Source organism: Macaca nemestrina, chromosome 1 (genome assembly GCF_043159975.1).
Source record: "Macaca nemestrina isolate mMacNem1 chromosome 1, mMacNem.hap1, whole genome shotgun sequence".
In the NCBI taxonomy this organism is placed as follows: domain Eukaryota; kingdom Metazoa; phylum Chordata; class Mammalia; order Primates; family Cercopithecidae; genus Macaca; species Macaca nemestrina.
Genome location: NC_092125.1, coordinates 233020773 through 233045435, shown reverse-complemented (window position 1 = coordinate 233045435; position 24663 = coordinate 233020773). Strand labels below are relative to the sequence as shown.

Below are 24663 nucleotides of genomic sequence, written 5' to 3'. Positions count from 1 at the left end.
CACCCCCGTGCCAAAAATACCGCGTCCCTGTGGTCACACGTGACTTGTGCCAGCCATCAGGGTCCAGGCCACAAATAGATGGCATTTGAGGGCCCTCCAGCTACAGTACGTGAGAACGACTTCCTGGCACGGGGCCGGGCCGAGGTGAGGTCAGACACAGGCCGGAGGACGCTGACCTGCAGGCAGCTCCGTTCCCGTGCTTCCGCCACCCACAGTGAAACCTCAGACCTGCCCTCCCTGCCACCCCTGGAATGTTCCTGGTCTGCTTTTGAGATGGCTTCTGTGTCCTGGCCAGGGCTTGTGCCTCCCTGTCCTGACCTCTGGGGCTCATGTGAAGGCTCATGTGTAGCCACACAGCCAGGGAGCGTCAGGGTCAGGTGTCCCCACGCCCAGCTCTGCTCAGCTGCACCCTCCAGGCTGTCCTGACCTTAGGGTTCACGGTGCCCATTCCCAGGCCGGTTCCGAGCCAGGGGACAAGAAGACAGGGCAAGAGATCCGACAATAAACATCCAATCTAACAGGCAGATGAGCTCAGCTCCGACGGCAGCTCTCCCGAGAAGGAAGTAGGGAGAGGGGTGGCTGGGGGGGCCAGGAATCTCTCTAAGGAGGGGTTTGGACCCGGAAGTTCTTGGGAGTCCAGGGCACAGGACTAGGAGACTGGGGCCTGCACTGTGAGGGGTGGCAGCGAGAGCTGGGCGTGCGGAAAGTGCCGCCTGGTGCCACACGATGCTTTTCCAGACAGTAGCTACCACAAGGCCGCAGGACACGGCGTCCCGCCACCCAGGGCCAGCCTGACCTGAGCTTTCACAAGTGGAATCGCACCCTGCATCCCTTTCTGCGTCTGCGTCCTCGGGTCCACGCTGCGCTCGGGAGACAGCTGCCGTGCGGACGAGGCCGTCCTGCGTGAATGCCGCACGCGGCTGTGCCGTTTCCCGTGGGTGGTGATGTGGGTAATTTCCAGTTTGCAGCTACCACACACGGTGTGGCCGTGAATGTCTGGAAATGCTCCTTTCAGCAAACCTCTCGCATTTCCAGGACGCGTGGGGTCAGCGTCAGAAGGTGCCGCCCCGTTCGCCAGGCGAGGCTGGAGTTGTGCAGGAGCTGCACGTCTGCTTCTGGGTGGCACCTCTCGGCTCTGGCCGCCTCCCTGTGCCTCCTCCTTTGGACGAGCTCTTCATTGAACTCTTGTACTGGGGAATCTTCTCCCTCTCTGCCTCCATGTTCCACCCTCTTAACGGTACCTTTGTTTGCTTGTTTGAGACGGAGTTTCACTCTTGTTGCCCAGGCTGATGTGAAATGGCAAAATCTCAGCTCACTGCAACCTCCGCCTCCCAGGTTGAAGAGATTCTCCTGCCTCAGCCTCCTGAGTAGCTGGGATTACAGACAGGCGCCACCACACCTGGCTAATTTTGTGTTTCTAGTAGAGACGGGGTTTCTCCATGTTTCCCAGGCTGCTCTCAAACTCCTGACCTCAGGTGATCCGCCCACCTCGGCCTCCCAAAGTGCTGGGATTACAGGTGTGGGCCACCACGTCTGGCCTATTCCCTTTTTTTTTTTTTTTTTTTGTTGTTGACACAGAGTCTCACTCTGTCACCCAGGCTGGAGCACAGTGGTGCGATCTCGGCTCACTGCAACCTCCGCCTCCCAGGTTCACGCCATTCTCCTGTCTCAGCCTCCGGAGTAGCTGGGACTATAGGCGCCCGCCACCATGCCTGGCTAATTTTTTTTGTATTTTTAGTAGAGACAGGGTTCACTGTGTTAGCCAGGCTGGTCTCAATCTCCTGACCTCGTGATCCACCCGTCTCCGCCTCCCACAGTGCTGGGATTACAGGCATGAGCCACCACGCCTGGTCTATTCCTTCATTTAAAAAAAAAACTTCATTGTGTTGCCTTTCACGCTCGGCTCTGCCACACACCTGGCGTTGACTTTTGCGGACGGTGGGAGGTGGGGGGCACGGGGCTCCTCTCTATCTTCACGTGGACGCCCAGCTGATCCAGCGCCACATCCTGGGTGGGCATCCAGGCCCACGTGGACCACCACGAGATGAGAAGGCTTTGGGGCTTGGGACAGGAAAGGCAGGGAGGCCCACGGCAAGGCAGGGAGCTGTGGGAGGAGGTCTAGGGCTGCGGAGGGAAGGGCCCTACCCTGAGGCCTTTTCACACCAGCTATCAGTGGAGTTGGCCTGAGGCTTCCGCGGGAAGCCCTTCTCTGCGCTCCAGCCCAGTCGTGAACCTTCCTGGTGGGAGCGGCAGGGGGATGGCGGCTGTAGGATGAGGAATAGCCGGGCCCCCCTGCACTTCAGGCAGCAGCACCCCTCCGGCCGGGGAGGAAGAAGAACCCAGGTCTATGGTGGAGGCAGAGAGGAGCCCCCGGGCCTGCCGGGCAGAGTCCCCTGGGAGGACGGGGCATGCTGTGCCCCCAGCGGCCACCAGAGGGCACCAGGCCCCCCACTGCGCAGGGACGGGGTTGGCTCTGCGGCTCCTGCCCTGGTCAGGGGGTCCCGGGCCCTGCCCCTCGTCTGGGCGGGCAGGGGGCGAGAAGGGCGCCTCTTGGGGGGTTACTAGGCTCCCCTTCCTGAAGCCACGTAGCCCTGGTGGAAGCCCTGGACCCTGCGGCAGTCAGGGAGCAAGACCGAGTTTCACTGTGTCGCCCAGGCTGGAGTGCGGCGGCGCCATCCCAGCTCCCTGCGGCCTCGACCTCCCAGGCTCGAGCGATCCTCCCGCCTCAGCCTTCCCAGTAGCTGGGACCACAGGCCCCATCGCCAAGCCCGGCCTCCTTTTCAGTTTTTAGAGCTTTATTGAAGTATAATTAACACGTAATACACTCCAAGTATTTATTTATTTACTGTTTGAGATGGAGTCCCACGCTGTCGCTCAGGCTGGAGTGTAGTGGCTCCATCTCGGCTCACTGCAGCCTCCGCCTCCCAGGTTCCAGTGATTCCCCTGCCTCAGCCTCTCAAGTAGCTGGGACTACAGGCGCCCGCCACCATGTCAGGAGAATTTTTGTATTTTTAGTAGAGATGGGGTTTTGCCATGTTAGCCAGGCCGGTCTCAAACTCCTGACCTCAAGTGACCTGCCCGTCTTGGCCTCCCAAAGTGCTGGATGACAGGCGTGAGCCACCACGCCCGGCCCACTTCAACTATTTAAAGTGTGCAGTTTGCTAGGTTTGGACACGTATACCCCTGGGAGCCCCCACAAACATCTCCGACACTCCCAAATGTTCCTTCGGCCCCTTGCTGATTCTTTCCCTCCCCACGCTCAGGCAACCACGAATCTGCTGTTCCGGCAGAGTAAGTCGCGCTGGCTAGAATCATCCACGGGGCCCTCCTTGTACAGGACAGAAGAGTAGGACACGCCTGTCCTCGGTGACAGCGTTTCTTAGACGCTCACCCACACTGTGGTGTATGCTCATTGTTACTTTTTATAAAAAGTGTTCCGTTGTTGGATACACTGCAATTTCTGTATCCATTCCTCTGTTGAAGGACATTTGGGTTATTTCTAGTTTGGGGCTCTCACAGGTAAAACTGCCATGAACATTTGTGTACAAGTGTTTGCAGTGTGAAAGGAAAATGAATCTTGGGATCCCCCAAATCACTGAACCAAACGGAAAAGTCAAGCTGGCAACTGCTTAGGGCCAACCAGCCTTCTGTTCTAGTCTTTAAAAAGACAGCTAAGATTTAAAAAAATAAAAAAACTGCCTAACTCCCTCAGGATGTGTTCACAGGGAAATTCCCTGCAGACACAGGAGGGACAGAATTCCAAGCCATTCCTCTGCTCTGCTCACTGAGATCAAGGAACATCCGACGGCTTTCTTTGGAAAGGCTAATCAGACACAAAAGAATGCGACCCTTTGTTTTACCACCTGTGACCTGGAAGCCGTCTCCCCTCTTCAAATTGTCTCGACTCTTGGGACTGAACCAATATACATCTTACACATATTACCCACGTATTATTGAAGTCTCGTGTCTTCCTGAAATGTAGAAAACCCGGCCGTACCCCAGCCACCTCGGGCACGTGTCGTCGGGACCTCCTGAGGCTGTGTCATGTGCACGTCCTTAACCTTGGCAAAATCAACTTTCTTTTTTTTTTTTTTGAGACAGATTCTCCCTCTGTCGCCCAGGCTGGAGTGCAGTGGTGCGATCTCGGCTCATTGCAAGCTCCACCTCCCAGGTTCACGCCATTCTCCTGCCTCAGCCTCCCGAGTAGCTGGGACTACAGACGCCCGCCACCGCGCCCAGCTAATTTATTCTGTATTTTTAGTAGAGACGGGGTTTCACCGTGTTAGCCAGGATGGTCTCGATCTCCTGACCTCGTGATCCACCCACTTTGGCCTCCCAAAGTGCTGGAATTACAGGCGTGAGCCACCGCGCCTGGCCGGCAAAACCAACTTTCCGAATGGAGTCAGACCTGTCTCAGATACGTGGGGGTGGCAGTGGAGACACAGCTTTCCTTTCTCTTGAGTACATACTCAGAATTGGAGTGGCTGGGTCATGTGATAGGTATATATTTAACTTTTTGAGAAACTGCCAAACCATCTTCCAGTGTGGTTGTAGAATTATTTATTCCCACTAGAGGTTCCAGGCTCCGTGTCCTCGCCCGCTCTCAGCGCTGAAAGCTTTGTAATTCAGTCATTCCAGAAGGCTCTCATTCTGGTTTTAATTTGCATTTCCCTAACAGTGAATAACACCGGGCATCTTCTCACGTGTGCATTTGTTATCCATATATCTTCTTTGGTAAAAAGATTGATCAGATATTTTGTCCATTTTATTTTATTTGAGACAAAGTCTCGCTCTGTTGCCCAGGCTGGAGTAAAGTGATGAGATCTTGGCTCATTGCAACTTCCACCCCCCGGGTTCAAGCGATTCTCCCACCTCAGCCTCCTGAGTAGCTGGGATTACAGGTGCCTGACACCACACCTGGCTAAATTTTGTATTTTTAGTAGGGACGGGGTTTCACCATATTGACCAGGTTGGTCTCAAACTCCTGACCTCAAGTGATCTGCCTGCCTTGGCCTCCCAAAGTGCTGGGATTACAGGTGTGAGCCACTGTGGCTAGCCTATTTTGTCCATTTTAAAAGTTAGGTTGTGGCCTGGTGCTGTGGCTCACACCTGTAATTCTAGCACTTTGGGAGGCTGAGGCAGGTGGATTGCTTGAGGCCAGGAGTTTGAGACCTGCCAGGGCAACATGGCAAAACCCTGTCTCTACAAAAAATTAAATTAGAAATAAAAATCAGGTTGTTTTTTCTTATTTTTGAGTTTGCAGAATTCTTTTTTTTTTTTTTTTTTGAGAGTTTCACTCTTGTTGCCCAAGCTGGGGTGCAGTGGCACAATCTCAGCTCACTGCAACCTCTGCCTCCCAGGTTCAAGCAGTTCTCCTGCCTCAGCCCCCTGAGTAGCTGGGATTACAGGCACGTGCCGTCACGCCCTCCCACTAAGTTTTTTGTGTTTTTAGTAGAAATGGGGTTTCGCCATATTAGCCAGGCTGGTCTCAAACTCCTGACCTGAGGTGATCCACCCATCTCGGTCTCCCAAAGTGCTGGGAGTAGAGGTATGAGCCACTGCACCCGGCCCAGAGTTCTTTATATATTCTGCATGTAAGTCTTTTATCAAATATGTGATTTATTTTCTTCCAGCCTATGGTTTGTCTTTTCTTTTCTTTTTTTTAAGATGGCATCTTGCTCTGTCGCCCAGGCTGGAGTGCAGTGGCGCGATCTCAGCTCACTGCAACCTCCGCCTCCCGGGTTCAAGTGATTCTCCTGCCTCAGCCTTCTGAGTAGCTAAGACTATAGGCACCCACCACCACAGCCGGATAATTTTTGTATTTTTAGTAGAGACAGGGTTTCGCCCTGTTGGCCAGGCTGGTCTTAAATTCCTGACCTCAGGTGATCCACCCACCTCAGCCTCCCAAAGTGCTGGGATTATAGGCAAGAGCCACTGTGCCCAGCCTTTTCATTTTTTTAGCATTGTCTTTTGAAAAACAGTTCATGCTTAACAACGAGGATACACAAAATTTTTTTAAAAAGAAAAAGAGGGCCGGGCGCGGTGGCTCAAGCCTGTAATCCCAGCACTTTGGGAGGCCAAGGCGGGCGGATCACGAGGTCAGGAGATCGAGACCATCCTGGCTGACACGGTGAAACCCCGTCTCTACTAAAAAATACAAAAAAAACTAGCCGGGCGAGGTGGCGGGCGCCTGTAGTCCCAGCTACTGGGGAGGCTGAGGCAGGAGAATTGCGTGAACCCGGGAGGCGGAGCCTGCAGTGAGCTGAGATCCGGCCACTGCACTCCAGCCTGGGCGGCAGAGCGAGACTCCATCAAAAAAAAAAAAAAAAAAAGAAAAAGAAAAAGAAAAAGAGGGCCGGACGTGGTGGCTCAAGCCTGCAATCCCAGCACTTTGGGAGGCCGAGACGGGTGGATCACGAGGTCAGAAGATCGAGACCATCCTGGCTAACCCGGTGAAACCCCGTCTCTACAAAAAATACAAAAAACTAGCCGGGCGAGGTGGCGGGCGCCTGTAGTCCCAGCTACTCGGGGAGGCTGAGGCAGGAGAACGGCGTAAACTCGGGAGGCGGAGCTTGCAGTGAGCTGAGATCCGGCCACTGCACTCCAGCCCGGGCGACAGAGCAAGACTCCGTCTCGAAAAAAGAAAAAGAAAAAAGAAAAAAAGAAGTTATTTTAATAAAGTCTAATTTTCCCATTTTTCTTGATATATTATTCTTTTAGTGTTGTATCTAAGAAATTTTGCCTAAAGGTCACAAAGATTTTTAAAGTTTTCTCCAAAAAGTTTTATGGTTAGATTTTGCATTTAGGGCTATGATCTATTTTTAGTTAATTTGTATATATGATGTGAGGTAAGAATCTGTTAATTTATTTGCATATGGATATCCAATTGTTTTTGAACCACTGTTGAAAAGACTCTCCTGGCCGGTGCAGTGACTCACGCCTGTAATCCCAGTACTTTGGGAGGCTGGGGTGGGTGGATCACAAGGTCTGGAGTTGGAGACCAGCCAGACCAACATGGTAAAACCCTGTCTCTACTAAAAATACAAAAATTAGCCGGGCGTGGTGGTGTGCACCTGTAATCTCAGCTACTCAGGAGGCTGAGGCAGGAGAAAATGCTTGAATCCAGGAGGCAGAGGTTGCAGTGAGCCGAGATGGCACCATTGCACTCCAGCCTGGGTGACAGAGGAAGACTCCATCTCAAAAGAAAAAAGAAAAGAAAAGAAAAGACTTTCCTTTCTCTACTGAATTGTCTTTGTACCTTTGTCAAAAGCAGCTGACCATCCATCCATGGGCTGGCCCTTTTCTAGAGTTCAGGGTTGATTGTTTCTGGAGTTCAAGGTTGTTTCTGGAGTTTGGGATTCATTGTTTCTGGAGTTCAGGGTTGATTTTTTTCTGGAGTTCTGGGTTGACTGTTTCTGGAGTTCTGGGTTGACTGTTTCTGGAGTTCTGGGCTGACTGTTTCTGGAGTTCTGGGCTGACTGTTTCTGGAGTTCTGGGCTGACTGTTTCTGGAGTTCTGGGCCGATTGTTTCTGGAGTTTGGGATTCATTGTTTCTGGAGTTCACGGTTGATTTTTTTATATTAAAAAAGAAAGTTTTTATTGGGGCAAAAAAAGTCAGTTTATCTGATGTGTTTCTTAGTAATGGAATTTTGGGGAAGAACAAAAGCGGGCTCTGGGACTCACATTGTTTTGGGGGAGGCTAAGGCTTCCCAGAATCCCTTGTCCCTCCCCACTTTGGGCACTTAGGGGTGGGGCTGGGAAGTGAGAGGGACAAGGCAGGGAATGATTGATTAAAGCTAACGAGCAGACAGAAGGCACTGGTGGGTCATATCTCAGGCCTGGAAGAGGGAGGGTGTGGGCCAGGCCCCATGTAACACCAGGGGCTCCTTGGCATCCAGGCTTGGCCTCTAGTCCTTTCCCTTCCCTTTCTTGGCTTTGGCCTTGGCTTTGGTCTTGGGGGTGCAGGGCTTCATGATGCGGATGGTCTCCTGGCACTGGGCATTGTAGCACGCCTTCTTCAGTGTGCCTTGGCGGACTTTGGTGCCTGTGTCCCCATCACACGCACCCCAATTCTCAAACTTGTACTTGCAGTCGGCTCCAAACTCCTTCCAGTTGCAGGGCACCCTGCACCGGGTGCGCTGGGTCTAGCCCCACAGGTGCCCTCGTGGAAACCCACACTGCAATCCTTGCTGCTGGGGGTGCAGGGCCCCCAGGCACACTCACTCCCCAGGCTGCCCTTCTTCACCTTGTCTTTCTTTTTGGCCACTGCGGAGGTGAGCGCCAGCAGGGAGAGGAGGGTGAGGAGGAAGCCTCGGTGCTGCATCTCGCTCGCTGCCCGTGCTGCTTCACTCCCTCCCACGCCAGGCCCATCCCGCTCTGCCGGGGTTGATTGTTTCTGGAGTTCTGGGTCGATTGTTTCTGGAGTTTGTGGTTGATTGTTTCTGGAGTTCAGGTTGATTGTTTCTGGAGTTTGTGGTTGATTGTTTCTGGAGTTTGTGGTTGATGGTTTCTGGAGTTCAGGGTTGATTGTTTCTGGAGTTTGTGGTTGATTGGTCTGGAGTTCAGGGTTGATGGTTTCTGGAGTTCTCGGTTGTTTCTGGAGTTCAGGGTTGATTGTTTCTGGAGTTCAGGGTTGATTGTTTCTGGAGTTCTGGGTTGATTGTTTCTGGAGTTCTGGGTTGATTGTTTCTGGGGTTCAGGGTTGATTGGTCTGGAGTTCAGGGTTGATGGTTTCTGGAGTTCAGGGTTGATTGTTTCTGGAGTTCTCGGTTGATTGTTTCTGGAGTTCAGGGTTGATTGTTTTCTGGAGTTTAGGGTTGATTGGTCTGGAGTTCAGGGTTGATTGTTTCTGGAGTTTGTGGTTGATGGTTTCTGGAGTTCAGGGTTGATTGTTTTCTGGAGTTCAGGGTTGATTGTTTCTGGAGATCAGGGTTGATTGTTTCTGGAGTTCAGGGTTGATTGGTCTGGAGTTCTGGGTTGATTGGTCTGGAGTTGGATTGATTGTTTTCTGGAGTTCAGGGTTGATTGTTTCTGGAGTTCAGGGTTGATTGTTTCTGGAGTTCAGGATTGGTTGTTTCTGGAGTTCTGGGTTGATTGTTTCTGGAGTTCAGGGTTGATTGTTTCTGGAGTTCTGGGTTGATTGTTTCTGTAGTTCAGGTTGATTGTTTCTGGAGTTCTGGGTTGATTGTTTCTGGAGTTCTGGGTTGATTGTTTCTGGAGTTCTGGGTTGGTTGTTTCTGGAGTTCTGGGTTGGTTGTTTCTGGAGTTCAGGGTTGATTGGTCTGGAGTTCAGGGTTGATTGTTTCTGGAGTTCTGGGTTGATGGTTTCTGGAGTTCAGGTTGATTGTTTCTGGAGTTCAGGGTTGATTGTTTCTGGAGTTCTGGGTTGATTGTTTCTGGAGTTCTGGGTCGATTGTTTTCTGGAGTTCTGGGTCGATTGTTTCTGAAGTTCAGGGTTGATTGGTCTGGAGTTCAGGGTTGATTGGTCTGGAGTTCAGGGTTGATCATTTCTGGAGTTCAGGGTTGATCGTTTCTGGAGTTCTGGGTTGATGGTTTCTGGAGTTCTGGGTTGATTGTTTCTGGAGTTCAGGGTTGATTGTTTCTGGAGGTCTAGGTTGATGGTTTCTGGAGTTCAGGGTCGATTGTTTCTGGAGTTCTGGGTTGGTTGTTTCTGGAGTTCTGGGTTGATTGTTTCTGGAGTTCAGGGTTGATTGTATCTGGAGTTCAGGTTGATTGTTTCTGGAGTTCTGGGTCGATTGTTTCTGGAGTTCAGGGTTGATTGTTTCTGGAGTTCTGGGTTGGTTGTTTCTGGAGTTCTGGGTTGATTGTTTCTGGCGTTCTGGGTTGATTGTTTCTGGAGTTCGGGGTTGATTGGTCTGGAGTTCAGGGTTAATTGTTTCTGGAGTTCAGGGTTGATTGTTGCTGGAGTTTGTGGTTGATTTTTTCTGGAGTTCTGGGTTGGTTGTTTCTGGAGTTCTGGGTTGATGGTTTCTGGAGTTCAGGGTTGATTGTTTCTGGAGTTCTGGGTTGGTTGTTTCTGGAGTTCTGGGTTGATTGGTCTGGAGTTCAGAGTTGATTGTTTCTGGAGTTCTGGGTTGATGGTTTCTGGAGTTCAGGTGGATTGTTTCTGGAGTTCAGGGTTGATTGTTTCTGGAGTTCTGGGTTGATTGTTTCTGGAGTTCTGGATCGATTGTTTTCTGGAGTTCTGGGTTGATTGTTTCTGGAGTTCAGGGTTGATTGGTCTGGAGTTCAGGGTTGATTGGTCTGGAGTTCAGGGTTGATTGTTTCTGGAGTTCAGGGTAGATTGTTTCTGGAGTTCTGAGTTGATGGTTTCTGGAGTTCTGGGTTGATTGTTTCTGGAGTTCAGGGTTGATTGTTTCTGGAGTTCAGGGTTGATTGTTTCTGGAGTTCAGGGTTGATTGGTCTGGAGTTCTGGGTTGATTGTTTCTGGAGTTCAGGGTTGATTGTTTCTGGAGTTCTGGGTTGATTGTTTCTGGAGTTCAGGGTTGATTGGTCTGGAGTTCTGGGTTGATTGTTTCTGGAGTTCAGGTTGATTGTTTCTGGAGTTTAGGGTTGATTGTTTCTGGAGTTCAGGGTTGATTGGTCTGGAGTTCTCGTTCAGGGTTGATTGTTTCTGGAGTTCAGGGTTGATTGGTCTGGAGTTCTGGGTTGATTGTTTCTGGAGTTCAGGTTGATGGTTTCTGGAGTTCAGGGTTGATTGTTTCTGGAGTTCAGGGTTGATTGTTTCTGGAGTTCAGGGTTGATTGGTCTGGAGTTCTGGGTTGATTGTTTCTGGAGTTCAGGTTGATGGTTTCTGGAGTTCAGGGTTGATTGTTTCTGGAGTTCAGGGTTGATTGTTGCTGGAGTTCAGGGTTGATTGGTCTGGAGTTCAGGGTTGATTGTTTCTGGATTTCTGGGTTGATGGTTTCTGGAGTTCAGATTGATTGTTTCTGGAGTTCAGGGTTGATTGGTCTGGAGTTCTGGGTTGATGGTTTCTGGAGTTCAGGTTGATTGTTTCTGGAGTTCTGGGTTGATTGTTTCTGGAGTTCAGGGTTGATTGTTTCTGGAGTTCTGGGTTGATTGTTTCTGGAGTTCTGGGTTGATTGTTTCTGGAGTTCTGGGTTGATTGTTTCTGGAGTTTGTGGTTGATTGTTTCTGGAGTTCAGGGTTGATTGTTTCTGGAGTTCAGGGTTGGTTGTTTCTGGAGTTCTGGGTTGATTGTTTCTGGAATTCTGGGTTGATTGTTTCTGGAGTTCGGGGTTGGTTGGTCTGGAGTGCAGGGTTGATTGTTTCTGGAGTTCAGGGTTGATTGTTTCTGGAGTTTGTGGTTGATGGTTTCTGGAGTTCAGGGTTGATTGTTTTCTGGAGTTCAGGGTTGATTGTTTCTGGAGTTCAGGGTTGATTGTTTCTGGAGTTCTGGGTTGATGTTTTCTGGAGTTCTGGGTTGATTGTTTCTGGAGTTCAGGGTTGATTGTTTCTGGAGTTCTAGGTTGATGGTTTCTGGAGTTCTGGGTTGGTTGTTTCTGGAGTTCAGGGTTGATTGTTTCTGGAGTTCAGGGTTGATTGTTTCTGGAGTTCAGGTTGATTGTTTCTGGAGTTCTGGGTCGATTGTTTCTGGAGTTCTGGGTTGGTTGTTTCTGGAGTTTTGGGTTGGTTGTTTCTGGAGTTCAGGTTGATTGTTTCTGGAGTTCTGGGTTGATTGTTTCTGGAGTTTGTGGTTGATTGTTTCTGGAGTTCTGGGTTGGTTGTTTCTGGAGTTCTGGGTTGATTGTTTCTGGAGTTCAGGGTTGATTGGTCTGGAGTTCTGGGTTGATTGTTTCTGGAGTTCTGGGTTAATTGTTTCTGGAATTCAGGGTTGATTGTTTCTGGAGTTCTGGGTTGATTGTTTCTGGAGTTCAGGGTTGATTGTTGCTGGAGTTCAGGGTTGATTGGTCTGGAGTTCAGGGTTGATTGTTTCTGGAGTTCTGGGTTGATGGTTTCTGGAGTTCTGGTTGATTGTTTCTGGAGTTCTGGTTGATTGTTTCTGGAGTTCAGGGTTGATTGGTCTGGAGTTCAGGGTTGATTGGTCTGGAGTTCTGGGTTGCTTGTTTCTGGAGTTCAGGGTTGATTGTTTCTGGAGTTCTGGGTTGATTGTTTCTGGAGTTCAGGGTTGATTGGTCTGGAGTTCTGGGTTGATTGTTTCTGGAGTTCAGGTTGATTGTTTCTGGAGTTCAGGGTTGATTGTTTCTGGAGTTCAGGGTTGATTGGTCTGGAGTTCTGGGTTGATTGTTTCTGGAGTTCTGGGTTGATTGTTTCTGGAGTTCAGGGTTGATTGTTTCTGGAGTTCTGGGTTGATTGGTCTGGAGTTCTGGGTTGATTGTTTCTGGAGTTCAGGGTTGATTGTTTCTGGAGTTCAGGGTTGATTGTTTCTGTAGTTCAGAGTTGATTGGTCTGAAGTTCAGGGTTGATTGTTTCTGGATTTCTGGGTTGATGGTTTCTGGAGTTCAGGTTGATTTTTTCTGGAGTTCAGGGTTGATTGGTCTGGAGTTCTGGGTTGATGGTTTCTGGAGTTCAGGTTGATTGTTTCTGGAGTTCAGGGTTGATTGTTTCTGGAGTTCAGGGTTGATTGTTTCTGGAGTTCTGGGTTGATTGTTTCTGGAGTTCTGGGTTGATTGTTTCTGGAGTTTGTGGTTGAATGTTTCTGGAGTTCTGGGTTGATTGTTTCTGGAGTTCAGGTTGATTGTTTCTGGAGTTCTGGGTTGGTTGTTTCTGGAGTTTGTGGTTGATTGTTTCTGGAGTTCTGGGTTGGTTGTTTCTGGAGTTCTGGGTTGATGGTTTCTGGAGTTCAGGGTCGATTGTTTCTGGAGTTTGTGGTTGATTGTTTCTGGAGTTCTGGGTTGATTGTTTCTGGAGTTCTGGGTTGATTGTTTTCTGGAGTCTGTGGTTGATTGTGTCTGGAGTTCAGGGTTGATTGTTTCTGGAGTTCAGGGTTGATTGTTTCTGGAGTCCTGGGTTAATTGTTTCTAGAGTTTGTGGTTGATTGTTTCTGGAGTTCTGTGTTGATTATTTCTGGAGTTCTGGGTTGATTGTTTCTGGAGTTTTGGGTTGGTTGTTTCTGGAGTTCAGGGTTGATTGTTTCTGGAGTTCAGGGTTGATTGTTTTTGGAGTTCAGGGTTGATTGGTCTGGAATTCTGGATTGATTGTTTTCTGGAGTTCTGGGTTAATTGTTTCTGGAGTTCTGGGTTGATTGTTTCTGGAGTTCAGGGTTGATTGTTTCTGGAGTTCAGGGTTGATTGGTCTGGTGTTCTGGATTGATTGTTTTCTGGAGTTCTGGGTTGATTGTTTTCTGGAGTTCTGGGTTTATTGTTTCTGGAGTTGGGGGTCGATTGTTTCTGGAGTTGGGGGTCCATTGTTTCTGGAGTTCTGGGTTGATTGGTCTGGAGTTCTGGGTTGATTGTTTTCTGGAGTTCTGGGTTGATTGTTTCTGGAGTTCAGGGTTGATTGTTTCTGGAGTTCGGGGTCGATTGTTTCTGGAGTTGAGGGTCGATTGTTTCTGGAGTTTGGGGTTGATTGTTTCTGGAGTTTGGGGTTGATTGTTTCTGGAGTCGGGGGTCGATTGTTTCTGGAGTTCAGGGTTGATTGGTCTGGAGTTCTGGGTTGATTGTTTTCTGGAGTTCTGGGTTGATTGTTTCTGGAGTTCTGGGTTGACTGTTTCTGGAGTTCAGGGTTGATTGTTTCTGGAGTTCGGGGTTGATTGTGTTTGGAACTCTGGGTAATTTCCTTGTCAATATATATTTTGCCAATGTTTCCTCCCATATGTGATGTCTTTTCACTTTTTGATAATGCCATTTGAAACGTAAGTTTTAAATTTTGATGATGTCTAATTTATCTATGTTTTTCTTTGGTCACTTATACTTCTGGTATCTGTTTTAGTCTATTTTGTGCTGCCCTAATAGGGTATCTAAGCTGGGTAATTTATGATGAACAGAAATTTATTTCTCACAGTTCTGGAGGCTGGGAAATCCAGATGAAGGTGTTGGCGTCTGATGAGGTCCTTCCTGCTGTGTCATTCCTGGCAAAGGGCAAAGAAGACAGAGAGGGAGAAGAGGAGAGGCTGGACCCCCCTTCCCTTAGGAACCCACTCCCACGATAACCATTCATCTCTTCGTGAGGGCAGAGCCTCCATAACCTAAACCCCTCTTAAAGGCCTCACCTCCCAACACTTCCACATGGGGGATCAAGCTCCCAGCACGAGCTTCTGGGGAGACCAAACCACTGCAGTGTCCCATGAGCTTCTGGGGACACCAAACCACTGCAGTGTCCCACCTAAGAATGTTTTTGCCCAAGGTCTTTCCAAACCCAAGATCATGACAATTTACTGCTATATTTTCTTCTAAAAGATTTATAGTTTTAACTCTTAACTTATGTCTGTCATCCATTCTGTTTTATTTTGTTTTATTTTATTTTATTTTTTTTTTGAGATTGAGTCTTGTCTCCCAGGCTGTCTCCCAGGCTGGAGTGAAGTGGTGTGAACTTGGCTCACTGCAACTTCTGCCTCCTGGGTTCAAGCGATTCTCCTGCCTCACCCTTCCGAGTAGCTGGGATTACAGCTGCCTGCCACCGCACCCGGCTAACTTTTTGTATTTTTAGTAGAGATAGGCTTCACCATGTTGACCAGACTGTTCTCAAACTCCTGACCTCAAGTGATCTGCCCGCCTCAGCCTCCCAAAGTGCTGGGATTACAGGCATGAGCCACTGCACCCGGCCCTTTTTTTTTTTTTTTTTTTACATGAAGTTTCACTCTTGTCACCCAGGCTGGAGTGCAATGGCACAATCTCAGCTCACTGCAACCTCTGCCTCCCAGATTCAAGCGATTCTCCTGCCTCAGCCTCCTGAGTAGCTGGGACTACAGGTGCCTGCCACCATGCTGGCTAATTTTTGTATGTGTAGTAGAGACAGGGATTCACCATGTTGGCCAGGCTGGTCTCGAACTCCGGACCTCAGGCGATCCGGCGTGAACCACCATGCCTGGCCTGTCATTCATTTTGAGTTCATTGTGTGTGTGATGTGGATGAGGCGAGCAGCTTCCCTCACATGCATGCAGATGTTCGGGGGTCTCAGCACCGTTTGTTAAAGATGATTCTTTCCTCCATTGAATTGTCTTGGCACTCGTGTAGAAAATCAGTTGACTGTAGGCCAGGTGCGGTGGCTCAAGCCTGTAATCCCAACACTTTGGGAGGCCGAGGCAGGAGGATCACTTGAGGTCAGGAGTTCGAGACCATCCTGGCAAACATGGTGGAACCCTGTCTCTACTAAAAATACAAAAATTAGCCGGGCGTGGTGGTGGGCGCCTGTGGTCCCAGCTACTCGGGAGGCTGAGGCAGGAGAATGGCGTGAACCCGGGAGGTGGAGCTTGCAGTGAGCCGAGATCGCGCCCCTGCACTCCAGCCTGGGCCACAGAGCGAGACTCTGTCTCAAAAAAAAATAAATAAATAAATAAATAAAGTTTCATTTTTATATTGTTCGTTGCCCATGAAGAAATACAATTGATTTTTGAAATACTCATCTTGTGCCCTGCAAGAATTCTGTACCTTGCTGTACTTGTTTATTCATTCTAATAATTTTTTTAGTGGCTTCCTTAGGATTTTCTACATATGAGATCATGTCATCTGAAAAGTTTTACATCTTCCTTTTTCTTTCTTTTTTTTTTTTTGAGACAAGATCTCACTCTGTCACCCAGGATGGAAGGCAGTGGTGCAATCTCTGCTCACTGCAACCTCTGCCTCCTGGGCCCAAGCAACCGTCCCACCTCAGCCTGCAGAGTAGCTGGGACTGCAGGTGCACACCACTATGCCCGGCTAATTTTTGCATTTTTTTCCTTTTTTTCCTTTGGTAGAGACAGGGTCTCACTATGTTGCTCAGGCTTGTCTTGAACTCTTGGGCTCAAGCGATTCTCCCACCTCGGCCTCCAAAAGTGCTGAGATCACAGGTGTGAGCCACTGTGACTGGCCCTGGATGCCTTTCATTTCATTTTCATTTCATTTTCTGTTTTCTTTTCCTCTATGTGTGTGTGTGTATGTATATATATATATATATATATATATATATATATATATATATTTTTTTTTTTTTTTTTTTTTTTTTTTTTTTTTGAGATGGAGTTTCATTCTTATTGCCCAGGCTGGAGTGCAATGGCACGACCTCAGCTCACTACAGCCTCCACCTTCTGGGTTCAAGTGATTCTTCTGCCTCAGGCTCCCGAGTAGCTGGGATTACAGGCATACGCCACCACACCTGGCTAATTCTGTATTTTTAGTAGAGCTGGGGCTTCTCCATGTTGGCCAGGCTGGTCTCAAACTCCTGACCTCAGGTGATCTGCCCACCCCGGCCTCCCAAAGTGCTGGGATTACAGGCATGAGCCACTGCACCCGGCCTCTTTTATTTCATTTTCTTTCCTAATTGCTCTGGCAAGAACTTCCTAGAATGTCGAAAGTAAAAGGCAGGAGTGGGCACTGTTGCTTTCTCACGGCATTTTATTGACGTGATTACGATGCTCTGGGAGTCTCCATCCAGGTTCTTGTGCTGAGAGGCTCCTTGGACTGCTGGGTTTATGGTTCTCATCAAGCTCGGAATAACTCCAGCCATTATTTCTTTTTTTTTCTTTTTCTTTTTTTTTTTTTTTTTTTTTTTTTGAGGTGGAGCCTTGCTCTGTCACCCAGGCTGGAGTGCAGTGGCCGGATCTCAGCTCACTGCAAGCTCCACCTCCCGGGTTCACGCTATTCTCCTGCCTCAGCCTCCCGAGTAGCTGGGACTACAGGCGCCCGCCACCTCGCCCGGCTAGTTTTTTGTATTTTTTTAGTAGAGACGGGGTTTCACCGTTTTAGCCAGGATGGTCTCGATCTCCTGACCTCGTGATCCGCCCGTCTCGGCCTCCCAAAGTGCTGGGATTACAGGCTTGAGCCACCGCACCCGGCCTCCAGCCATTATTTCTTCAGCTATTTTACCTTCTTCCCCTCTTCTAGGACCAACTCCAATTACACGTATGTGAGGCCACTCAGCGTTGTCTCACAGCTCACCATTCTATTTCTGTTTTGTAAAACGTTTTATTTTAAATAGTTTTTATTGTTACAGTTTCAAGTTGGCTACTGTTTTCCTTTCCAATGTCTAACCTGTTGGGACTTCCACCCAGTGAACTTCTCAAATCACACGTCACAATTTTCATCTCTAGAAGTTCCCCGTTGGGATTTTCCTACCTTCAAAGTCCCTAACACATTCGATATTTCCTCTAGCTTCTGCTTTTCTAGTTGGTTTCTGTCTTTGTTTAGAGATGAGATCTCACTTTGTGGCCCAGGCTGGCCTTGGCATCTTGAGTAGCTGGGACTACAGGCACGCAACCACACCTGGAATAGCTTCTTGATTATCTGGAGTAAGTTGTAGCAGGGGCTTTCATATCCTGGTCTATGAATTCTATCATCTATAACATTGCTGGGATCCTCCTGTCCATGTGCGAAGGGTCGTGTGTCCGTCATCTGGGAGGGTCCCTGTGTCCATCATCTGGGGAGGGTCCTGTGTCCATCATCTGGGGAGGGTCCCTGTGTCCATCATCTGGGAGGGTCCTGTGTCCATCATCTGGGAGGGTCCTGTGTCCATCATCTGGGAGGGTCCCTGTGTCCATCTGGGGAGGGTCCCCTTTGTCTATCTATCATCTGGGAAGCGTCCTTGCCTGAGTGCCAGGAAGGGGGACACTCTCACTGTAACATCAGCTGCGACCCTTCGTGCTTTCATCGCTGCCCCCACATGGAGAAGGCATTTGCCCCAAGGATTTTGTGAAGCAGTGAAAGCCTTCTGCCTGCAGCCTGCTTGGTATCAGCAAGCCCCTGGCTTAGTCAGGAAAAATCCAGCCGAAATCCCGCATGGTAGATTCATCGGCCGCTTCCTGGAGTGCTGCTGTCACCCCTTCCCCAACAAACCAGCTTCCTGGGGACATGCTGACGGAGCTTCTCTTTTCCTAAAGCCAAACTGGAGAAACAGAAGGCGCATGGGCACACAACATGATGTCCTGGCCCCCAGGCGTCTCTGCCGACAGCTCGCGCTGCCTCCCCGTGCACGTGAAGGAGGAAGTCTGGCCACAGCCAGCAGAGCATCCCTGACCCAGGCTGGGAGGGACAAGACCAAGGGTGCCACTGGGCCTGGGGCTTAAGAGGCCGTGGTTGGGGGCATTGGCAGCTAGAGGGAACCATGCTGGAGCGCAGCCAGCCCTGCCATCTGGTGTGTTTGGCACAAGCCACAGTCACTGATACGGTCTGGATCTGTGTCCCCACCCAAATCTCATGCTGAACTGTAATCCCCAGTGTTGGAGGCGGGGCCTGGGGGGAGGTATGGACCATGGGGCGGGTTTCTCGTGAATGGTTTAGCACCACCCGCTGTGGTACAATCCTTGGGTTAGTACATGAGCTCACAGGAGATCTGGTGTTTAAAAGTGGGTGGCACCCACCCCCCATCCCCTCTCGCTCCTGCTCTGGCCATGTGACCTGCCTGCTCCCGCTTCTCTTTCTGCCAGGATTGGAAATCTCCTGGGGCCTCCCCCAAGGCTGAGCAGGGCTGGACATGGCAGCTCACGCCTGTAATCCCAACACTTTGGGAGGCCGAGGTGAGTGGATTGCTTGAGGTCAGGAGTTCAAGACCAGCCTAAACAACATGGTGAAACCCCATCTCGACTAAAAATATAAAAATTAGCCTGGTGTGGTGGTGCATGCCTGTAATCCCAGCTACTTGGGAGGCTGAGGCAAGAGAATCGCTTGAACCCAGGAGGCAGAGGTTGCGGTGAGCTGAAATCATGCCACTGCACTCCAGCCTGTGTAACAGAGCAAGAGCGTCTCAAAAAAAAAAAAAAAGCTGAGCAGGTGCCAGCACCATGCTACCTGCGCAGTCTGTAGAAGCACAAGCCAATTAAGCCTCTTTTCTGTCCCCCAGGTCTTTTCTGTCCCACCACGCCCAGCTAATTTTTGTATTTTTAGTAGAGACAGGGTCTCACCATGGTGGCCAGGCTGGTCTTGAATTCCTGACCTCAGGTGATCCGCCCGCCTCAGCCTCCCAAAGTGTTGGGATTCCAGGCGTGAGCCACTGTGCTCGGCCTACAGTGAACTGATTTTTCAACGCGGGTGCCAAGACAATTCAATGGAGGAAAGAACCATCTTTAACAATCACACCACTGCACTCCAGCCTGGGCAACAGAGTGAGACTCCATCTCAAAAAAAAAAAAAAAGCAACAGAAAAATAGAAGAATGGTGAGCTGTGGGACAAGTTCAACTGGTATACATGGACCTGGAGTCAGTCCCAGAAGAGGAGAGCTGCCCCAGCTCCGCCTGTCCCTACCCCCAAGGTCCCCCATACCCGTTGCCCTGTCCAGGTCAGAGCGAGCCCAATGGCTCAGATGCCACCGCCTTCCTCTGCCCACCAGTTTCCTCTCTCCACGCTCTATGCTGAGCTTATAGGCTGACTGTGAATCCGTTCTCACACTGCCATAAAGAAACGCCTGAGAGTGGGCCGGGCGCGGTGGCTCAAGCTTGTAATCCCAGCACTTTGGGAGGCCAAGACAGGCAGATCACTTGAGGTCAGGAGTTCGAGACCAGCCTAGTCAACAAGGTGAAACCCCATCTCTACTAAAAATACAAAATTAGCCAGGTGTGATGGTGGGTGCCTGTAATCCCAGCTATTAGGGAAGCTGAGGCACAAGAATGGCTTGAACCCAGGAGGCAGAGGTTGCAGTGAGCCGAGATCGCGCCATTGTACTCCAGCCTGGGTGACAGAGACTCTGTCTAAACAAAACAAAACAAAACCCAACCTAACAAAAAAACCTTACTGCAAAGCTACCGTCATCAAGAAGACAGTGTGATTGATAATAGAACAAGGATAGATGTATTGATCGGTGGAATAGAACTGAGGGTTCAGAAATAGGTCTCCACATTTACGGTCAACTGATTCTCTTTCTGAGACAGGGTCTCACTCTCAGCCCATCACCTTGGCAGGACCCCACTGACCCTGCAGCCCACTGGACCCTCAGGACACTGAGGTGTGAATGCCAGGAGGGGCCGGTGGGACATCAGGGAGGCTGCCACCCCAGGCCCCTTGCCCTGGCTGCGTCCGAGGTGGGTACAGCCCCGGGGTTCCAGGGGGCAGTGGGGCAGCAGCCAGGCATGGTGAGGAGACAGTCCTGGAGCCAGGGGAGCCAGAGGAGGCTGGGACCCAGGTGAACACAGGGACCCGGGAGGGCGAGTTCAGCCTCACCTCTCACAAGCCTGGGCTCCAGACAGCCCCAGTCCCACCCCCATCCCTAACTTCCCAGTGCCTGGAGTTCACGGGCCTGGCCTAGACTTCTGTCAACACAGGGACTGAGGTTCTCCAGATTTCAAAAGCCTGTTATCTGCAGTTGTGTTGCCCAGTTCCCCCCACAACAGACAAGCCCAGACACCACAGAGGCAAAGGAATTCAGCAAACATTTATTGACCCTCCGTCTTCATCAAGGAGGCAGTGGGAGATGAACTGGAAGTGACCAGGGGCCACCAGCCACACCCGCTCCACCGAGAAGATGACTTTCATCTATTATTCAGCAAAAAACCAAAAGCCAAGATAAAAATCGCTGGGGAGGGTCAGGGGCGGGGAACTGGGCCTGATCCCAGCTACCCAGCGGCCACCACCTGAGGCGGGGAGGGGCAGGAAACGTCTGGACGGTGGGGAAGGCAGAAAGGACTTCTGTGTGAGGGGGCATCCGCCGTCTGGGGCCACAGAACGCAGGTTGTGGCGGGCGTCCTGGCTGGGTGTAGGCAGAGGCTGGCTCCCGGAGGCCATGGCGGGGGGCTCTGAGAAGGGGGCAGCCTGAGGGGTAGCCCAGGACAGCCCCTATGTTGCCTGTCCAGTCCGGCCCCTCAGGCTGTGTTTCCTGAGACCTCCTTAGTCTAACCCAAACCTCCCAGCTCTGCCACTCAAATGGACGGATTAGGGCCCTGTGGGTCCATTTCCGTGTTTTAGGTACTGAGGACAGAGCTTCCGGACATACGGCCCTTGCCCTCTGGAGCCCCGTCCAGCTGGGCCCGGATGATACACCACCAAGCCTGCGGCAGATGGGACAGGTTAGGAGGAAAGTCAGGGGAGAAGCCGGGGCCGGGTGGTGGAGCACAGAGGGACCCAGAGTGCGAAGGGCCTGCCCACTGATTCCCCCAGAGCCGGAGTGGTCCCTGGGCAGCTACAAAGGGCCCTTTAGCCACAGTGGAGAGGGCATTCGAGGCCAGGGCCTGGTGGAGAGATGTCCTGCCCTCTTAGGACCCACAGCCTGGGTGACTTTGCAGGGTGCCCCAACTGCCCCTGAGCTCCTCCCCACACTCCAAGCTTCGCTGCCCCAGGCCCTCCCTCCCCTTCTGCACTGATGCCTTCTCTGAGCAGCTCCCCTCCCCTGGCCACGCTGAGCTTCCACCTGCCCCCAAGAAGACGGTCCCTTCCCCTTGCTGAGGAGGCCTCCCTCACAGGGTCTGAAGCTCCCGAAGAGAAGGGCTACTTTGAGGCTCCTCTGGGACTAGGACCCCCGGGGTAGGACTGCTGGTGGGACCAAGGGTGCGGCCCCCAGCCCAACGCTGCCTCCGCCCAGGGTCACTGGCCTGGCCCTCAGAGCTCAGGGAGAGGGCAGGGCAGCCAGGAGCCAGGGGTGGCGGGACTGCGAGGCTCCTGCAAGCTGCGCACGGCTGTGTCCTGGAGGGCCCGGGGGCTCCTGATGGAGGCACAGACTGGAGCCCTGGAGGGCCAGCGCTGATGGGACGGCTCACTCGCCTCCCGTGGGCCCCGGTGAACTCGGCCCCAGTTGGGAAATGGCCCTCGGCGCGGCTCAGAGGGACCCTCTGCCTCGGCTGCGTGCCTGGAACTGCGCCGAGCCCCCCGGAACACAGGACCCGGGATGGCGACCGCCTTGGTGGTTCAGGGTGTGTCCGGCGCTGCCTGGTTAACTCGGTGGTCGACAGCGGCACGTGCTCAGGGCTATGAGGGAGGAGCCCCCAGTCCTCACCCACTGGGGAGGCGGAACCTCCCTTACCGGGGCTGGGCCCACGCCCTCGTGAGCGACGTCCTCGGCCCCCGCACTCAGTGTCCACAGCCCAGCTCGGACCCGCGCGCGCTCCGGTCGGGCCCTCCCCGCACAGACACCCGGGGGAGGGGTCCGCGGTGGGCACGGGCAGCTGTGCACCTAACAGGAGAACCCAGCGCGGGTCTTCAGGCCCAAGGGCGGCCGCCCTCACCCCAGCGCGGCCCCGGACCGCAGCCTCCGCCTTCCGCGGTCCGGGGACTGGGAGGCGGGAAAGGGGCCTCTAGAAAGTAACTTGCCTGGCGATGCTGCGCGACCGCCTTCCAGCACTGGGAAGGTTCTGGGCACTCAGGGACATTCAGCTTCCCATCCGGGCCTCCGGGGGGAACCCTCACAACCGCCACGGCAGAGCGAGGCAAACCCCACGCGAGGGCAGAGGGCGCGTGCGCGGGCGGGGCTGCAGGGGTGCGGAGGGGAGGGAGGCTGCGGAGGGAAGGGGAGGGCGCGGAGCCGAGGGGTCCGCCCCACGGGTCCGCCCGACACCCCCAGCCACCTGCGGCCCGCGGCCCTGGGAGGAGGGCGGGACCCCGGCGCGGCGTGGCTGCGGGTCGCTCCCAAAGTCGACTCTTCACCAAGACAGAAAAGGAAAACTAGTGACGCGGCCTCTGGAATAATAAATACGTATTCTCTGCTACAGTCTCGGCAAAGGCCGCGGCCCTAGAACGGGGCGCCGCCTCCGATGCAGTCCCAGGGCCGCAGCCTCAGCGCAGCCATGGCCTCCAGGGTCCGCCCTGGCCCTGCAGCCCTGCCCTGGGGGCGACGGGCAGCGCCCCGGTCAGGCCTGGTAGCAGCGGCGGCGCGAGCAGGGGGAAGGGGCCGCCGAGCGACGGCAGCAGCGGGCGGCCCGCGTAGACCTCGGGCGCAGGGGCCTCTGCGGGGGCAGCCGGGGGCAGCGAGGCGGGGCGGCGGGAGGGCCCCAGCTGGCGCAGGCAGGCTGCCAGGTGGCCCAGCAGGCGGGAGCGCACGTCGGCCGGGACGCCCTCGCAGTCGGCCAGGAAGCGGTTCACCTCCGCCAGACACTCGTGGAAGCCGGCGCGGTACTTGCCCAGGACCGCGGGGTCGGCGTTGAGCGCGGCTACGGGAGCGACACGGGAGGAGCGGTCGGTGCCGGGCCCCGGGGATCCCGCGCCCTCCCGTCGCCTCCAAGCCGCGGCCGCCCGCGCCTCACCCGTCACCTGCACGCGACGCAGGCTCCGCAGGTGTCTCACGGTCATCTCCAGGATGTCCGCCTTCTCCAGCTTCGAGTGGCGGGAGCTCTGGGGGCGGGGACGGGCGGGAGGTCCAGGCTCAGCTGCGCCCCAGACTCCGGGTCTCCGGCCTTCGCCCCCGACTTACCTCTTTTCTGAGGGCGTCCAGGATGAGGGTTTTGAGCTGAGCGAGACTCTCGTTAATGCGCGCTCGGCGCCGCTTCTCCATGACCGGCTTGGAGGACTGCGGGTCGGGCACCGGCTGAGTCCCGCGTTCCTCCGTCCCTCCCGCCCCCCGGTCGCCCCCCTCACGCCCGGCCGGGACCCCACCTTGCGGTGCTCGGCCGCGCTCCGGGGCTTGTCTGGGGTCCGGCTGGCGCTGGCCGGCGCTCCTGCCATCGGCGAGGCGCTCGGCTTCCCCGGCGTGTCTGCGGCCATGGTGCGCCCCGCGCCTCCCCGTGCCGGCTGGAGCGCGCCGCCGGGGACCGCGGGCGAGCGGCGAGCGCGCGGCGATCCGAGACCCTCGGGCGGGTCCCGTCCCCAGGCCCGCGCGCGCTTCAGGCCGCTCCCCTATTTAAGGCCTCGCCGCCGCGGGGTGTGTGAACCCGGCTCCGCATTCTTTCCCACACTCGCGCCGGCCAATCGGCGGCCGCGCTCCTCCCCGCCCGCTGTCAGTCACGCCTCGGCTCCCGGCGCGGCCTCCGCGGGCGATAAAGGCTTGCGGGGCCGCCCCGCCCGCGCCCCGCTCCGACACCGCGGGGGCCACGGCCGGGTGAGCGCGCGACCCCGCTGCAGCCAGGGCCGAGCAGCGCGCCGGGAGGGGCCGCTGGGGGCGAACGGGGACCGGGACCCCCGGGGCTGGGCGGAGTCTCGGGGCTCGCTCTCCCGCCCAGGGGGCCGGGAGCCGGGGCGGGACGGAGCTGGGGCTGGCGGCGCGGGAAGCCGGGAAGGAAATAACCCCAGTGGCGCAGGGTCCGGCGGCGCCGAGGGGTGGGCGAGCCTCGGTCTCCAGCCTCCTCGCTTCCTCCGCCCGCCCTCCCTCTGGTCCCGGTTTGGGCTCTGCTCGGTCTCCGAGTTTGACCCGACACCGGCTCAGCCCCCGGGGGTCCCACCCTCAGGTGTGCGGCCGGGGGCACGGAGGGCTAGAGAAAGCCTTGGGAACCACAGAGCCGGGTCGGCAGGCCGGAGGCCGGCGGCAGCGGACGGTGAAGGGGCGCACGGGTCACCCCGCGGGGCCGGGCCGGTGATGGCGCGGGCCGGGCAGGACCACGAGGAGCGGGACGTGCGCGTGACGCGAGCGAGCTGGTGACGTCACCGGGCCCCGGGGCGGTGACGCAAGCCTGCTGGGATGATGTCATGGGGCCCTTGTCG

The 24663-nt window shown here is 53.6% G+C and overlaps 1 protein-coding gene and 1 pseudogene across 1 annotated transcript; both read right to left on the bottom strand.

Moving 5' to 3' along the window:
* Positions 1–6500: 6500 nt before the first annotated feature.
* LOC105498295 (midkine pseudogene) lies at positions 6501–10173 on the bottom strand (annotated as a pseudogene).
* A 10283-nt stretch (positions 10174–20456) lies between these two features.
* On the bottom strand, positions 20457–24043 carry LOC105498296 (hes family bHLH transcription factor 4). Its single transcript, XM_011770305.3, has 4 exons — positions 23623–24043; positions 23441–23536; positions 23274–23361; positions 20457–23180 (listed from the first exon to the last, which is right to left on the bottom strand). The coding sequence occupies exons 1-4, from the start codon at positions 23728–23730 to the stop codon at positions 22807–22809; spliced, it is 666 nt and encodes a 221-aa protein (XP_011768607.2). The 5' UTR covers positions 23731–24043; the 3' UTR covers positions 20457–22806.
* Positions 24044–24663: the final 620 nt, after the last annotated feature.

Bases quoted from the DNA above. Each gene is read 5' to 3' on its own strand.
- LOC105498296 (XM_011770305.3), bottom strand. From the start codon at position 23,730: ATGGCCGCAGACACGCCGGGGAAGCCGAGCGCCTCGCCGATGGCAGGA. The intron at 23,537-23,622 runs GTGGGGTCCCGG...CCCGACCCGCAG, and splicing joins GCGCGGCCGAGCACCGCAAG to TCCTCCAAGCCGGTCATGGA. The intron at 23,362-23,440 runs GTAAGTCGGGGG...CCCCGCCCCCAG, and splicing joins TGGACGCCCTCAGAAAAGAG to AGCTCCCGCCACTCGAAGCT.